An 18,367-nucleotide genomic window follows, 5' to 3' on the forward strand; every position below is an offset into this window, starting at 1 on the left:
TCCCACAACACATTTAATAAAAAGCCAGAGCACTACAGCTGAGACCGTGACACCGGGAGGGCGTGTGTGTGTGCGTGAGAGGGAGATAGTCTCACTTTGTAACTACCTGCTAATTATACTCCACAGTAAACATGAAATCTGTAACCACACCACTGCAGGATATCATTAACTAAAAGGATTAGAGTGTGGTTCAGGCGGGAGGGAGTCTGCGGCTTCTCCCGATTGAAATTGGACTAATCTAAATGGGATACATCAATAAAATGGCGGAATAAAGTTGCAGGCACTTAAGAGCGTCAGCCTCTTTTGCTCAGGCTCAAAGTAGGGAAGAGAGTCACTGGATGGCAGCCAGCCAATAAATTAGAAGATAAGAAATATTATTCCACTGGCACACCAGCAGCTTGCAGCTATTTAAAACAGTGAGGTTTATTGATAATTAAATTACTTGGAGGAAAAAAAGACAAGACAAGAATAGAATGCTTGGAGGAGGATCAATAAGGAGATATTGTAGGGGATAACGCTGCAGCAAGGCCAGGAGGATACAATGTGTGTGTGTGTGTGTGTGTGTGTGTGTGTGTGTGTGTGTGTGTGTGTGTGTGTGTGTGTGTGTGTGTGTGTCCATGTTTTATTCTGTGTGTGTGTTGACAGCTTATACCAATGAAACACACATTTTACATATTTTGTTTATTGTAAAAAGTTGTTTTTAATAGAAAATGTGTTGATGAAAGACATTTTTCCGTCTTGTGACCTTGGGGTTTGTGTTGAATGTGTTTCAGGAGCTGAGCTGAAGTAAGATGGCCTCGGACAGAATGGCGTCTCCTCGGAGCAGCTCCAGACAGAGCAGCTCGCTCTCTTCATCCCCCATGAGGCAAGTAGCAGCAGTCTGACCACCAAGTTGCACCCACATCACTGAAAACAACATGCCCTGGGGGTATTCTGGTTTTATGTGGTGAGGCTTTGAGATATAAGCTGCAGAAGGGTGTGTGCTGCTGAAGGCAATAGGTATCTTTCCATTAAAGCAGTTTTCTGCACATTCAAATTGTCTTTTAATATTAAAGACTATCAAAAAAAGTTTGGGGATTTTTGAGATGGAAAAGTTCCTCTTAAACAGTCTTCAGGCATGTCAATGTTTAAGCCAGTGATGCACATAACACACACCCACACACACACATACACACACACACCTCATAATCATGCATAAACAGACACACAAACAACATACCGACAGTAATTGCCATGATAGGAAGGAATAACCCCTCCTGTTTCCTTTCCCAAAAATGCAGCACACTGTGACCCCTATCTCCTTCTGATAATGCAGCGTAATGGTGTCAGACGCTGGTCTCATGACAGCTCTCATGGGAGATTGAGGTGTGCAGCGGTGACGGGGTCTCGTTGTGACTTCGGTGGTGGTCGGTGGTTCGTGAGGAGATGAATCACAGAGATGTTTGGTGACAGATGAGGCAGGCAGGGTGCATTCGGTTCTTCCTGAGTTGGATGACACAAACAGAAATGCACACACTACACACACACACACACATATAGAACTATAATATAAGTTAGAAAATCTGCCAATAGAACAAGGGAAAATGTGCTGGGTAAGATTCTTGAAATAAGATGGGATATTAAGATAAATCGGATCTAGTAATTAGCTGGGAAAACATATTTTGAATTATATTTGACCAGAATCAGGAAATGTTTTGTTACCCAATAAGCCACACATGCTCAAAAGTTTTCTGTTTGATGATGTTAGTTAGTGATTTTCCAATAAAAATGTGTTCTATAAAATCAAGTAAGATTTAATTCTTGAAACAAGATGGTCCATCTTTGACAAATAGCACAGCAGCTTAAAGTAACTTGTTTAATCAGAGATACAAAAACCAAAAGTTGTTTTCAAGAGTCTTTAAGATACTTAAGATACGTTGGCATTGTCTAAAAACAAGACCCTTTATATCATTTCATTGTTACTCTTTAAGTTATTATTTCTTACATCAAGTGTAAAGACATATTCGGACTGGAAATTAGACAAATGTACTTTCAAGTTTTTACGGTGCAATATCTCCTTTTAGCTCAGTTTGGGTCTTAACTCCTGAGGGAAATATCAAGCTCTTAAGCTTCTAAAGGCTCTGTTTTGTTGACCAGCTGCTTCCTATCTGTGTGACATTTGGTGGTGTTGTGCATGACCTGTGGATTTATAGGAGATTATTTGCTAAAATGACTTGCTGCTCTTGCTGGAAAGTGTAAAAATGATTAGCTGAAAGACACTAGAACACTTTGTGGAAGTCATAGTGATTTCCTCAATTGTTTATAAAGAAAATATAAATAAGCAGCTTTAAATTTGACAACTGTGTGTTGAGAAAGTTGAGGTAGTTCTTATAGACCCCGGAGGCTCCAGAGTCAACATGACGTCCTCACCTCCTTCATATCGGGAAATATTTACTGGTGGATGTTTTATTAGAGTTGTTGGTTCAACATCCCCAAACCAATATATCGGCTTTAGTCGGGATCCTACGTCAACACATTTAGAGGCAGTCAACAACAGGAGGTCAAAAGGTCAAAACCTCAGTGACGATGCCAACAAAGACACACACACACACACACACACACACACACACACACACACACACACACACACACACACACACACACACACACACACACACACACACACACACACACACACTGCTTCCCTTAAGAACATCTGTCCACCATTTCATTCCATATTTGAGGTTCATTTCTGAACACTGAGAGGTGGAAAATTCTGCCCAACACATGCGTCCATCATGCAAAAAGAGAAGTGTGTAGATGTTTAACAATCAGACACTGAAGCAACATAACAACGCTGTCACGAAAGTCGAGACGAGGCAGAAACTGTTCAAACATCAAATAAACCGCCTTCAGCAGGATCGAAAGGCGCTATAATCGGCAACTGGAGCGAAATGAAACTTATCCAAAACAAATGGTGTGTTTTTCAAAATCCATATCTATCAGTCTCATCGCAAAAACTATCATTTACATCTTTGTTGAGAAAGTGTCATCTCATGATATGTGTTTGTTTAATGGGAAACACCTCCTCCTTTGAGTCATCGCTAACACATTTCAATATATGTCTTCTAGTAGTTTTGTGTTTACAAATGCTTACACAGCGCCGCAGAAGAAACGCAATGCATGCCCGTGGATATCGAATCAGTACAGTTATCATGCTATACATAGGCAACCACGCACGCACGCACGCACGCACGCACGCACGCACGCACGCACGCACGCACGCACGCACGCACACACACACAAACAGATCATCTCTGACTTGCTCTCCTTTGTCTGTTCCACTTACACAAACATAAATCCTGTTTGTGCAGCACATGGCTCAGTAAATCAACTGATGAAAGAAGCCAATGACTGAATGAAGTGTATTGGAAATAAATTGAAAAACAGATGCGATGCACACATTTACCCAGTTGACAAACTTCTCCACAACAGAACAGATCGGCTTGTCTGGACGATCTTGGCCTCAGGTTACAGACCGATAGAGGCTGCATGCACTCAGGTTAACCGAGTGTCGTCACTTGTCTGTACAATCAGCTTTTTTACTTTACTTTTAGTTTAGTTTTCCCTTTCCTGTAGTGTGTTATATAAGGGATGTGCAGTGAGGCGGTCTTCTGTCAGATGTTCTTTTCCCCATGATGACCGCCTCGCTGCACATTATCCCGCTTATTACACGGCCAGATACTAAACAAATTAATGACTCGACTCTCAATATTAATTCATATGATTTTATTGACTCAAAAATGATCGTATTTCTCCCGCAAAAAAAACCCAACTCCATTCCACGGAGCACCAACGACTGGAACTGCGACAACAACTTTACGGCAAACCCCCAAAGTGTCTCTCCTTAGCTTTACCTAGTCCATATTCCAACTCCGATAACATTTTGATTCATTGTGCAGCTCTAATTTTAAAAATGAAGGCTTTACAGTATAATGTCTTCCAAGTGTGTCTGCAGTAGGTCTAACTTAATGCATGTAATCTCGCATGTGTGAGGGCGGGAGCGTAAGTCAAAGGAAAAGAGAGCACGAAGAGAAATAAGTTATAATTGGTTAGACACAGACAAAGAGAACAAGAGGGAATAAACTCAGTGTGTCGCTGTAGGTCAGTCTGCTTTTGGCCGCACATAAGAGGCCGTCAGACACATCTGGGAGTCAGATGTCCGTTCCCCATTGCCAGGATTCAACTCTGCCAGTCAGAGGCCACAATATCCCCTTATCACACGCTACTCCAGGAGGAGCACAGACCCGACCTCCCCCGAGGAAAATCAAGGCGTGACTTACACCCATTTAAATGTACTATTAGCCATATGCTTTTACCATTTTCTCATCTGTCAGCTCTTTACGCAGTCAGGCAGCATTGGAGCAGTTTTAAGAGAAGCTCAAGCTAGCAATATTCTGGTTTTCAAGCAAAAGAGGAATGTATTAACATCCTATTTGGTTGTCTGACTCTGTATTTAATTCTTCCAGGGACAAAAGTGTCCTTGTTTCCTCCTTGCGTCGATCCAAAGCCACAATGGTCTGGTCTTCAAAAATCTCGCAGCCCATTCTGCCCACATTTCCATTCACTGTGGCCCGCTGAACTGCGGTTCTGTTGTCTGGTATTCGAGAGAGATTTCCATTAGTTCATAATGACATCAGGCGTCAGGCTTTGATACGCAGACGACAGCTGAATGACTTCCATCAGAAAAATGTGCGGAGAATGCTCTGGAATAAATGCAAACAGATTCAAAACTGAAATAATAATATAATAAACGAACACATGTTGCCGTGTCTCTTTTCCAAACAAGCTGCTCGTCCTGCATGCAGATGATGGAAAATTCCAGATGTCCAAATTAAATATTTTGTGAAGGCTTTTCCATTCCAAGCCCCTCACTGCACTGTACCCTGGGTGCATATATTTGTAATATAAACCATTACATTTAGGATCAAAACCCACAGTCTATCAAGAAATACCTAAAAGTGTTTGAAACTTCCTGAGGTTATTATATAGTAACACAAGATAAGTGCAGTATTTGTTAAACATTTCACTCACAGTAGAAGATATGTAAGCTAAAGGGAAGCCAGGTAATCATGGTTAAGTTTATTAGTCGCTCAATCACTTTAATGAGAGCTGCATCCAATTGGTATTTCAATTAGTTACTCTGCACATTCTGTTTTTACTTAATTGATGTCCAATAAAATGTCAGAAAATAGTGCTTATTGCCCGTCATCTTTTCCTGAAGTCCAATGAGACGCCATCTTCGGTTTGATCACATAGACAAACAAAAAGCTATATCTTCTGTGTCAGAATATTTGAATGTCTTACATTTTGATCACATTTGTATCAATCGCCAAATCCTGTTTAATATAAAAGTAAATATAAATCCTCCTTCTTCATAATGGAGTCTCTTATTTGTATTTTACGACATGATAGCAATATGTACCCCCTTTTTTTCCCACTCATCCCACACAGAACACATTCTCCACTCATGCAATAAAATAATAAAAAGTATAAATAAATAATTAAGTCAAAGAAAAAAAAAAAATAATAATAATAAATTAGTAAATAAATCCCAAAAATAAATAAATGATATAAAGAAAATTACAGCAAAGGACAGTGCGACAGTAGAAGGAATATACAGATGTGCACAACGATGGTGATAAGACACAATAATTACATAAAGGCTTGTTAGACATTTCAAACTATATGGAGATGACGTTAAATTCACACACATCCGTTAAACCTGACTGAGCTAGCCACACAGGGAGACTTCACTTTAACTCAAAACATCAGGAAGGAGGGATTACTTAACCTGAGCTCATGATCTATTGACTGTTAAAGGTAGTTTTCTGAATCGCTCAGAGCCTCCAGTGATATGTCGAACAAACCCAGTAACGGGCAGCCACCCCTGAAGAACAAACGAGCTCCTGCTGAGCAGTGACGGCCTCTCCTGAGTGACAACAGGTGTTTCTAACCTGCCGTCTGCTGCTTGTGCAAACATGTGACTATCACTGCGCTTTAAAGCACATGACATTATTAGTATTATCCCTATGATAGATTAGTTGAATGACCCACAGACAGCACACGCGAGGAGATGAATGCTCGCCGTGTGTGTTCATGCGAGAACTCGGTTGCTGTTTTTAGCCTCAAACAAAAGTGACTCACATCCTGTGATGAGGGATTCTGTAGGAAGTCCTTAGTTGTGAGACATCAAGTGTTACTTTTGTGTTAGTTGTCTCTTTGCTCGGCGAGGGTTTCCCTCAGCTGTCAGCAGATGATCCTATCTTTAAAGTAACCGGATGTCCCAGTGTGAGGGTTTCTGAAAATGCACTGAAAGCTAGTGTTATTGACATTTTGAGGAATAAGAAATCCTTCACTTTATGCTCTGCAGGGTGTCTGAATATCACATCAGAGACGAGCCACTGCCTCAACAAGCACGCCATCCTTAAAACCTTTTATTTGTATGCAACATGTGCCGATTGATATTTAAAATCCTTGATATGAACAAAACAATGAAGCCCACCCTACTCACTTCTTCTAGTTTTTCTTTCCATTGTGATAACTGTGTCTTTGCGTCTTTATGTGTGTGTGTGTGCGTGTGTGTGTGTGCGTGTGTGTGCGTGCATGCGTGCGTGTGTGAATTTGTCTAAAAGCCACACAACTGCTGAAGTCTCTTGTGTAAACAGTAAAAATAGGCTATATATAACCCTCATCATTCATCTTAAAGCTTGTTAGCGTTGTAGTCAGCAGTCTTCTCTCTTTCATAAGAGTTGAGTTCAGGGACAGACGGTGAGCAGAGCAGTGACTCATCCAGGGGAACAACTCCATTACGCACATCGAAAGTTGAAAAAGTGAACGAATCTAAAAAAAAGTCATCATTTTTGATTTAATGCAGGAAGAGTGAGCACACTACAACAGAAACTGAGCATAAATCATCCTTTATCAGAGGCAAATTTCTGCTCTTGTTCTTGCCTTGTTATACCACTACAACTTCAGATTCATTTGATTAATTTTCCATATATTTACACACATTGCACTCCATGCCAATGTTTCATCTCTCCGTACTTTCCATCCCCCCTCACTCATGTCTAACGTACCCACAGTTCCTGCACACCATAAAAGTTTTATTTCCAGCTGTGGAGGATCAAGAACTCTTCCCTGGGAACAAAAACTACATTGCTTCACAAACCCCATGTGAGTTAAATCAGTGCAAATTAGGTGAGAAGTACATTTCTTATTTCAGTTTAACTAAAAGATCTGAGTACTTCTTCCACCGCTGCCTCCAATCCTAGCACAACAAAATGTTTAGTACCATTTTTTTGAAAACTAAAAGAAAGGACATTGCTTTGAACCAGCCACTGATGAAGAGGAGTCATGCTTCATCCCCACAGGATCTGGGATTATAGAGCTGCTGTATCCTGACCCTCTCTTGGCCCTGCATTTAAATATTTGTCATTCCCTGCGAGCTGAAAAGCACCACTTCCCCTCCTTTGGAAAACAAGCCTATTATTATCAGCTCTTCCCGCGGTGAGGGGAGCGTTTTGTGGTTTGATGCGCGTGTAAATCAAGACGAGTCCATCTTTATGCGCTGCTCTTATATAACTGCGGAAAATGGTTTGAAATAGGTCTGATATGAATGAAGTGTCATGAAGAATTGTGACTCATTTGGATTCACTCGGTTGTTTGTTTTCCCCCATTTCAGCTAAGAGTGTCACTTTGAGTCTATTAGGAAACACACACTACCTGATAAACATAATGGACGTCTATAGTTTTTCCGTCCTGTGGTCTGACACGAAAATGGTGTGGGTTTGTTTGGGTGCAGTGTGAATGAAGATGATGCAAGTTAAGAATGAAAAGCTCTCTTCAAATCCTCCTCACTGACTGGTCATCACTTTCCTCCTTTGTGGGTGATTTGACTCACTCAGTTTGAGTCATTGTGTTGTGATTCAGTTCTGGAACCTCGAAAGGTATTAAGGATGTTTCTTCGAATGTGAGAAAAAACTGAGGAAGGGTTTAGAAGTACATTTTATCTGCAGACAACAATAAGCTGAACATAATTCCCTTAATCGCCTAGATTTGAACAAAAAAGTATCTTATCCATTTTCACGATGATCACTATGAAGCCATTTACATCACTTAGCAGAAGAAGCTCCATATTGAAAAAAGGCTCTATTAGGCTATTTGGGGTTTTTCCCGTTCATTTAGTGTGTTGTATGGGTTTTAGTGCATGTAAATGGTCTGCAAAGGCTCAAATCCCAAAGACCCCCCCCCCCCCTGCCTGAAACGCCTCCATTGGACTCCTTTGTTTACTTCCAGAACATAATGACATCACTTTGTTACACTCGCGCTTCTACTGGCTGGCGCCCCAACACATTGTATGTGATAGGCTAAGGGGCGGGACATCTCTAAGCGGTTGGCCAATCACAACAGAGTCGGCCAGCTATCCAATCAGAGCAGACTGGGCTCTGGTTTCAGACAGAGGGTGAAAAGAGGTGCTGCAGCACAGGCAGTATGAGAAAAATAAAGAGCTTTCTGAACATTAAAGCATGGAGAGACACCAAACACAAATATGAATCTGAAAATGAGCATTACATGGCCCCTTAAATGATGACTGGACCGTGTGTCAATATTTATTTCAGTCTACCTTCACAGCTAATTCAATCTTCATCCTTCTCCAGATTGAGGGAGATTTATTCACCGGATACATTTTTGAATCGATGAGCTTCCTCGCTCTGCAACGTACAGATTTGACTATTGTCATTGATATTCCACCTCCTCAATGACAGGTGATCGACTGAGAGCAAAATGTAAATAAATATATGGTAAGGGAATTTTAGTGTGTGTAATGGGGCTTCATTCTCAATATTTCTGAATAACAGACGAGCAAATGTATTTCTTCTCGTCTCATGTTAGCTAATATGCGTCACCTTTAATTGAGACCTTTCTCTGACCTTAATAAAACCCTAAATGAGTTTCTTCAGTAAACAGCTCCGCGGTTTGATCGTGGATTAGACATAATTAGAGCTGTGGCTTCGTAACGATTCTGTCCTGTGTATCCAGCTCCGGCTGATAGCTGAAACCCAATATCTGCCTGGAGATGTTATGCCATGACGTCGGCTGTTGCTAGTCCATGACAGATCTTTGTTTTTGAGCGTACACACAGCCACAATACTTCTCAGAAAAACAGCAACCAAAATTCAATACCAATGCAATATCCCAAAGAGCTGCCATTTCCCTCAAACTGCAGACAATACCCAGAGAGCAGAGAGGAAAACATCAACCAGGCTCTTCCCTCAGTGTTGACTCAAACACAGGATATCAAAAGTATTGTTATGAGAATGGTACATAAGTAAAAGTATTTAAGTATGATCAGGAAAATGTACTTGGAAAGCAGGAACTTCATGATGTTTTTACACCAAAAATGGTTAAATATTTGGCTAAATTACTTAAAAAATACATTTTTGTCAACCCACTCTTTGTTTTAGCTGTACTTTATTATATTGGTGGATAGTTTAATACATAAAACATCATATTTGAAGACTTTTTCATGAGCTTTCTGTGTAAGAATCTGAATAAAGTCATTAATAACTTGCCCACATACCAGATAAAGCACACACACACACACACACACACACACACACACACACACACACACACACACACACACACACACACACACACACACACACACGCCTTTATTTTTTTAATACTTAATTGGTATTTTATTTTTTTATCACATGTTATTTTAATAGCTTCCCTTCACTATCAAATTCATATATTTTTTGTATATTAATCTGGATTTTCTGATGTTTTCTGCAATCTATACTATTTGTTATGATTGTTTTTTTTTATATCGTGCAAAAAAACAATATTAAACCAACAATTAAACAAATGTCATCCGTTAAAAGTCCAATATTTGTCTTTAAATTGTACTGGAGTAAAAGCATTTAGCCGTAATAGAAAATACTGACGTAAAGTACCTCAGATTCTGAGTTACAGCCTCGGTGTGCAGGGTCTGGCTTGCCCCCTTAATCCTGCGTTCATTAGGGTCACTGCTGGGGGAGATTGAAGTGTGGAGGAGTGTTTGCTCTGCGCAGCTCTTTGTTAAAGCCGCCCTCAGTGCTTCGGGGAAATGCTTAAACTAACAAGTGTGCAGCCGGCACTTATCTGCGGATAATTGACCTTGAGTACACATCATTGATTTTAGGGATGCCGCGGTGGTTTAAGCGCCGCAGTTATATCGCGTGGCATAAATGGAGTGTGTGTGGGTTTCATTTGCATTATGGAGAGCTCAACGATCAACCATAGACTCACATACAGCACGGATATCAAACACAGCATTTTTTACACCGTTTATGAGCGGAGGGGTTCATTTCCTTTTAAACCTTATATTAACAACCTCTCAGATTAATGTTTTAGAATTGACCGCTATCAAAGCTTAGCTCCTGTTGTAAAGCCTTCAATTTGCAAGGCTATATAAACAATAAACACAATTACAGCCGCAGATTTTCCACTTAATATGCATAGTTATTTTTGATTGAAAGGGACCTACACTTAAAGGTCCCCTATTATGCAAAAGGCACTTTTTGATGTCTTTTATACATAAATGTGTGTCCCCGGTGTGTAAGGAGACTCAGAAAGTGTCAGAAAATACAACCATCTCTCTTTTCCTCCTTACCCACATCTCTAAAAACGGGGGTACAAACGAGCTGATCCAGATTTGCTGCTGATATGATGTCATATCGGAAATGTGGGCTGGCTTTACATTGAACTCCTAGCAACATCTCGCCCACTTGACACGTTTCAACCTATCTTCCGCAATATACAGCGAGCTGAATCCCCTCCACAGCACCTCTGTGTGTCTGTGTATTCAGCAGGATGTCTGCAGGAGGGACTTTGAGTTGTTTTATATATAATACATATAATCTCTCTGTTCGAGTGGTAAACACTGAGAAGTGTTTCAGAAATAATGCTGGATGCGGTTTGGAACATTATATGGCGTTTAATCACGGCAGCGTTTAGCTGAGTTTCCCCGTTAGAAACTTCTCTCTTCAGACAGAGAGCTCGTGACCAGCTTCAGCTCAGCTCAAATTTAAAGCGACAGTCACAGAATCAGCACTTTCGAAAAGGGGCTGAAACAGAGGGCTAGCAGACATGATAAAATCACTGATTTGTTTGGTATTTTGAGCAAAACGAGTCAGAGACATGTTTTTTTTAAAAATATACTAAAATACTACTACTTAAATATCCTGAATAAGGCCCAGGCAAAAAGTCAGCACACACACCTTGACATGTTAAATGAGCACTGAACTATTTTATAGCTTAAAAGTAATTTAATTCACTTAATCGGTACCTAATGTAGTTATGCTAATGTTTGTCCTGGGAAGAAACCTATACTTTCTAATAAAAAAAGTGCAAAGAGGAGAAGGAGGGATGTACAAAGAGTACAAGGGTGGCACTGCCAAGTTAAACGATCTGTCATTGTCCTAATTTACGAGTAACCACTTCCTTAATTTTCTCCTGATTAAGCATGTTATTTCTTGTGGAGGCGGCAAAGATGATTAAGGTTTTCTCACATAAATCACTTCAAGCTTTCGTCAGCTTTGATCGGCAGGACAGTCAGCACAACTGATTCCCGGATCTCAGAGAAACACTGTCTGTGTGACACTGAGTTCATGTTTTGTTTGTGTAGTTTTAATATCAGTAATGAGCAACTACTCTGAAATTGTGTACAGTCAATTAACGTCAATTTTATACTTGCAAATCAATTTAGAAGTAGGATATAAACTTTCTCTGCATGCTCCGATCAATAGTGGCTCTGGTCTGTTTCACTTTAACCTCGTTTTGATACCAGACATGGATCCTCATAAACGCACTGAATACACTTTAATATGAAAGTTACTGTGCGGTCCCTCAAAACTGAAATAATGACAATCCATTTGAGCAATTTACTCACTTATGGTTTAAAAGAGCCCTATTATGTTTAATCGTAGGTTCATATTTGTTTTTCTTGCCTCTCCTGTGACATGCCTCCATGCTTTAATGTTCAAAAAGCCCTTTATGTTTCTCATACTGCCTGTGCTGCAGCACCTCTTTTCACCCTCTGTCTGAAACCAGAGCCCAGTCTGCTGTGATTGATTAGCTTCCCGACTCTGTTGTGATCTGTCAACCAGCTGAGAGATGTCCTGCCTCTTAGCCTATCACGTACAATGTCTTGGAGGGCTAGCAAATAGAAGCGCAAAGTTTACATAATGATGTCACTATGTTACACAAGTAAACAAAGGAGTCCATTGGAGATATTTCAGGCATGGGAACTTTGTGATTTTAGCCTTTGCAGACCATTTACATGCACAAAAACCTATAACAAACTACACGAAATGGAAAACCCCCCAAAAAGGACCTCTTTAAACTATCTCTGACTTTGTTTTTCTGTGTTTTCCTCCCACAGTTCCCGCATGCAGTCCCTCCAGGTGGACTCGGTGCAGCGCTGGATGGAGGATCTCCGCCACATGACGGAGGTGGAGTGCATGTGTGTCCTGCAGGCCAAGCCCATCGGGGTGGAGGAGGACGCCCAGCAGGGGGAGCTGATCGTGGCAACAGGGGTCGGAGGAGGGGATCACGTGGCGAGGAACAACCTGCAGACGCTGCTCCGCCGGGCGCTGGTGGTCAGCACGGAGCTGGGCAAGATGTTCCAGCGACTGGAGAAAGGACGCTGGCAGAGGGTCCACAGCACCGCCGTCAGGGCGAACTGCCACGTGCGGTCGCTGGTGCACGAGTACAGCGCCGCCCGGACCACACCGCCAGAGATGCAGAAGGTGTGTTGACAGGGAAGAAGCCAAATCAGATCGAAGTTTATTCATATGGCCCAATATCTCAAAACACGTTCGTCTCAGTGGGCTTTACAGATTAACAAACATGAAGGACTAAAAAATAAAAACAATTACAAGAAAATATTGAAAGGACAAGATAGAGTGAAAAATACAAATAATATGAGGTAAAACACAACAGAAAGACAGTGAAAATACCACCAAAAAAAGATAGTTTTGGGTCCTCAAAGCTTTAAAATAATCAACGTTCCAAAATAAGACAAAGGAAGATATGCAGTGCAGTTTTAAGATCAGGCACTGAGACTTCCTGACACACCAATTAAGATTTAATAAAGACTTTTTTTCATGCTGTGACATTAAAGCGTCTAACTTTAGAGTGTGATCCATTCGTACTTTGCTTTGGCTTATCATACACTAAGATTAGAATATCAATTGGTCACTGCTAGATTAAATATTAAGTGTACGGACACTTTCAATAAGATGCAGCTAAATTAAGTTCCCAAAAAAACCCCCATTCCCATAGGTTTGTCACCTTTCCTGTTTTATTTTGAAATGTATTTAGTCCTTCTGTCTGGTTTCACTTCCTGTCTCTGGCCGTTTGATTGCTTGATTAATTTCACCTGCAACCCTTGTTTTTTTTTTACCTGCCCTCCCCAGCTGTGTCGTGTCTCTGTGTTTACTCCTGTGTTTATATATACCTGTCCTCCCTCCCGTTGTCCGTGTTTACCTTGTGGTCTGCTGTATTTCCTGGTTTCATGTCTCTGTATTATTCAGGATTTCTCTTGTCTTCCCCCCTGGTTTTGCTTCCTTTGTTCTTTTTTGTCTGGTCCTTCTGTGTTTTGTGTTTAGTTTTCGGATAAGCTTTGGTTAAGCATAGTTCACTGTTGGTTTTATACACCTGCTTCCATTGTTTTCTGCATTTGGGTCCACCCTGTTCCTCTCTACACCATGACAATTATTCACTTCAACATTCAATGAAACTTACAGATCCAGTAATGAGTTATTTTAAATAAATAATCCAAAATGACTTCATATCTGTTTTGATTTTCCTAGCTATGTCAATGATCAGAATGTCAAAGGTTAAAACTGCTTATGTGTTTCTTCTCTTCCTTTTGTGGCAGTATGAGAAATCTCTGCTGGAGAAGTGTATGGAGCTGACCACTATCACAGAGAGGTAAGACTCTAAAAAGCAAAATTGTGAGGAAAAGAAGAAGTTTATGTGGAACAATATATCCAAAATATACCCCCCCCCCCACAGGTGTCTGCACACCGATGATGAGTTCTTCCTGAAGTCGATGAGGGAGGCCATCCACGAGATCCTCACAGACGTCAGCGACTCCTTCAGCAACATGATCGACATGGCTTTAGCCAATGAGATCCGGGTATGTGACCTTCAGTTCTGAACCTTTACAAGAACAAATATTAAGGAAGTGACCCTTCAACATTCCTTTTCCTGGGATAATATAGAGACAAATCATAAAGCAGTCTCTTAAAACCACTTTTAAAACATCTGTAAAGACACTTTTACAGCATCTGACAATACGGTATGGTTTGCATTTCTAAGTCCTTAAGCTAATACACACTGCTCGATGTTCCTCGTAGCTCCTGATCAAACAGATTGACTGCTCGGACAGCGTGCACACCATCGGCAGCGCCATCAGTAACCTGCTGTCGCTCACACAGGACGGCCCTCAGCTCTGCAGCATCATCGCCAAGGTACTGATTGACAGATTGAAATGTTTCCGTCTGAGATGGACCACTGACGCATTTCACCGTGCAAAATAAAAAACAGGACATCCTGACATCAGAGACAAGTCAGCGGCATGATGGATTATACTCTTAGATTTTCACACTTGCCTTCCTCCTTGTCTTTGGCCGAAGTGGCTTCCTTTGATATCACATCTCCACCCCTGTAGACACACCCCTGTTATGATCAGCTCCACTTTTTCCCAAAGTTCATCATCCAGCAGACCTGCAGCTATCTCTTTAAACAAGCCTCTAAAAAGCTATTTCACTCTGAGATAAGACCAGGCAGACCAGACAGCAAGTCTCAATTGGCCATTAGTTAACCGACTGCTTCCAGGATACTCTTGATAAGGCTCTTCCTGATGGCCCACACACACACATGGAATAACACACACAGACACACAGACACACACACACACACACACACACACACACCTGCTTTACTGCCAGAATCTAAGATCAATACTGTCAGCTCCCATTAGGAGTGAGCATTGGTCACAGATGCAGGTTGCTCAGTCTTTAACCTTTAATCCGCTCCGCCTCTCTTACCTCCCCCTGTAGCCCCGTGACTTGGCCATACCACACTCGTTATATCCCTTCTGCTCCTGTTGGTGCAGGAATGAGTCATAAAGCCTGGAAATGAGTTAGCATTTTACCACTTCCTGTTCCCTCGTCTCAAAGCCATGATATTTTTTGATTTGTTTTTGGTTAGAAGCCTGAAATAAGGTCAATGGTTAACATTAGCTTAAGAGATGTTGATCTGTGTTCTACGACATAAAATATGTCAGTAAATGCCCCACTGGTGAATGTCTGAAGCTTCTTTGTGTCTTTAAAAATGACGGTTGCAAACAAACAACTAAATGAAACCATTAAATGTCATCTTCTTGAACGTTAGCCGCCTTTAGCTTAGCAGTGTTCACATGAAATCAAGCGACCAGGAAGTAGTTTGTAGCGTTAAGATGTAGCATTAGCTTTCTACTTTTTATGATTCCATTCATGCTTAAAAAGTATCTAAGCGGTGTTAATATGTAGAGATAATCTCTTGCTCCAGAATCCAATGGTAATATCTGTTTTGTAGAGGGGGCCATTCCAGGTCACAAAAAAAATGACGCTCAACCACAAAAATAAAAGCTGTCATTTGCCGTCTAGTGGATTTCAGATTGTTGAAAAATCTGCTAGTGTTATCATTGTGTGTATTGCATATTTACCTCGCTAAATGTAAGAGCTTGAAAAACAGACCGAGCCCTCAGAGAGGCGTCGGCAGCACCTGCCAATGACAGCTAATGAATACCCAATACAAAACATCCTCCACCTGCCGTCGTAATTAATGAACTAGCACCAGTCAGTCTGTCACACACACACACACACACACACACACACACACACACACACACACACACACACACACACACACACACACACACACACACACACACACACACACATTTTAACAGAAGTGAGTATCCTCTGGTTCACATCCAAGCTCTTCACTTTTTCCGCAGCCTGCTGACTTTACTCACTTGTTTGAAAAACCTGCAATGAGCCGTTAAATGTTTGGCTCCTGATATTTCTTGTCATTGTTCTCTTGATAGACGGTGTTTAGTGAAAGATGAGCTGTGTGTGTGTGTGTGTGTGTGTGTGTGTGTGTGTGTGTGTGTGTGTGTGTGTGTGTGTGTGTGTGTGTGTGGGAAGAAGGGAGGTCCGTTAAATGTGTGGAAGTGAAGCAGACAGCATGATAAATAGAAATGAATCATAGTGTTTGCAATGATGGAAGCAGCAGATGGTTTTAACAGTGTAATGGATACCAGACAGTTTAAGGCGGTGGCAGCTTCTGAGAAAATGAGAGTATTGTGTTATAATTAAATTGCTGTTTAACGGCAGGTCCTAGTTGTTGCTAACACTTACAGTAAGGGTCGTTGTGGAGTCATAATGTCTTTGACTGGGTTATGAAGAAGATTTAAAGAGGCCCTATAATGCTTTTTGGGTTTTCATATTCCTGTTGTGTGTTTTTATAGGTTTCTGTGCATGTAAATGGTCTTCAAAGGCTAAAATCCCCTACCTGAAACGCCTCCATTGGACTCCTTTGTTTTCTTCCTGTAATATAGTGACATCAGTTTGTAACACTTGTGCTTTTATTCGCTGGCGCTTCAACACATTGTACAGGATAGGCTAAGCGGGCAGGACATCTCTTAGCAGTTGACCAATCATAACAGAGCCGGCCAGCTAACCAATCAGAGCAGACTGGGCTCTGGTTTCAGACAGAGGGTGAAAAGAGGAGCTGCAGCACAGGCAGCATGAGAAAAATAAAGAGCGTTCTGAACAACTTCTTTAAGGAACAAAATGGTTGCTTGAGATCTGCCGTCTCATTCAAAAGAACTCATGATTTCAAAACATCATCAGTATTTTATTCTGTGTGGTTCATATTATTGCAGGTTTCATAAAGCACTTTGTTTCTACTCTGACTAATCTCAAATGTCTGATTCATCACGAGTAAATGAAATGCATCTGGTATAACAAACAGGTCAGAACAAGCCGAACAATTTATTTTCAAACACCGTTTACGTCTGCCTTCATTTGATGACCCAGTCATAATGACAAAGCAAACACAATATTAAAAAAAGCTTTCAAAGTTTGCCACCAGAACATTGTTTTTATATCAGAGATAAATCATTATACTAACAATGATCCACATTTTCAGGTAGATTTCCATTTTATCGAAATATCAAGGAAGCAGCTAAGCCTGAGAGCATTCAAACTCCACTAGACGTACACTAAAGAGGAAAAATGAATATGATTAGACGGTGTTAAATACTGAGCCGTGTGCCACCCCATAAATCTAACGGCAGCTGGGATATTAGAGAGCAGCCGTGTCACGGTGTGGACGGGAGTTTGCTGTCTCAGAGTTTACACACCGTCATGACAGATACTGATTTAAATGTGTCCATGTTGGCAGGCTCCCCGTGTGTGTGTCCTTGCTCTGAACGTTTTATACTGCAGGTTGTGAGAGCATGATGTGGCAATAACTCAGGCCGGGTGAGAGGCTGTGTGTCGTCATAACTACGTAGGTAGAGAGCAGCGCTGCACGATTTAGGGACGTTTTATCGGAAATGCAACATGGACCAGTGACATGATGTGTGAAATATCTAAATGAAGTATTGCGGTGCTGCGAACAAATCCTGGACTTCAAATGTTATAATTCAGACTATTGATCCCCTTCAAAATCACACACACACATTACACAATGATATCTTGATGAGTAATGTATTAAAGAGAACATACTCTACTCATTTTCAGGTTCATATCTGTATTTTGTGTCTCCACTGTGACATGTCTCCAGGCTTTAATGTTCAAAAAGCTCTTTATTTTTCTCATACTGCCTGTGCTGCAGCACCTCTTTTCACCCTCCGTCTGAAACCAGAGCCCAGTCTGCTCTGATTGGTTAGCTGGTCTGCTCTGTTGTGATTGGTCAATCGCTTAGAGCTGACCCGCTCCTTAGTCTATCACGTACAGTGTGTTGAAGCGCTAGCCAATCAAAGCACACGGTGATGTCACTATGTTATAGGAAGTAAACAAAGGAGTCCAATGGAGGCGTGTTAATCGGGGGGGGGGGGGGGGGAGTGTGTGGTAGGGGTTTTTATCCTCTGAAGACCATTTACATGCACACAAACCTTAATAAAGAGTAAATTAGACTGCACACGTTTTATTGCTATTCTAACAAGTATTTCAATTTTGCTTCTTCCACCAACCTTTACTCGAACACAATGAAGTCCTTG

General features: G+C 41.1%; 1 protein-coding gene across 2 annotated transcripts in view; it reads left to right on the forward strand.

Moving 5' to 3' along the window:
* Positions 1-18,367, forward strand: part of LOC134883959 (protein inscuteable homolog) — a 50,214-nt gene that overhangs the window by 17,515 nt on the left and 14,332 nt on the right. For both annotated transcript variants that reach the window (XM_063912500.1, XM_063912509.1), the window contains exons 2-6: positions 774-865; positions 12,470-12,836; positions 13,970-14,022; positions 14,107-14,230; positions 14,451-14,564. In XM_063912500.1, coding sequence (XP_063768570.1) covers positions 792-865; positions 12,470-12,836; positions 13,970-14,022; positions 14,107-14,230; positions 14,451-14,564 — 732 coding nt within the window. In that variant the 5' untranslated portion in view covers positions 774-791. The remainder of the gene's footprint in view (positions 1-773; positions 866-12,469; positions 12,837-13,969; positions 14,023-14,106; positions 14,231-14,450; positions 14,565-18,367) is intronic.

The sequence above is a fragment of the Eleginops maclovinus genome, chromosome 2, assembly GCF_036324505.1.
Source record: "Eleginops maclovinus isolate JMC-PN-2008 ecotype Puerto Natales chromosome 2, JC_Emac_rtc_rv5, whole genome shotgun sequence".
Lineage (NCBI taxonomy): Eukaryota > Metazoa > Chordata > Actinopteri > Perciformes > Eleginopidae > Eleginops > Eleginops maclovinus.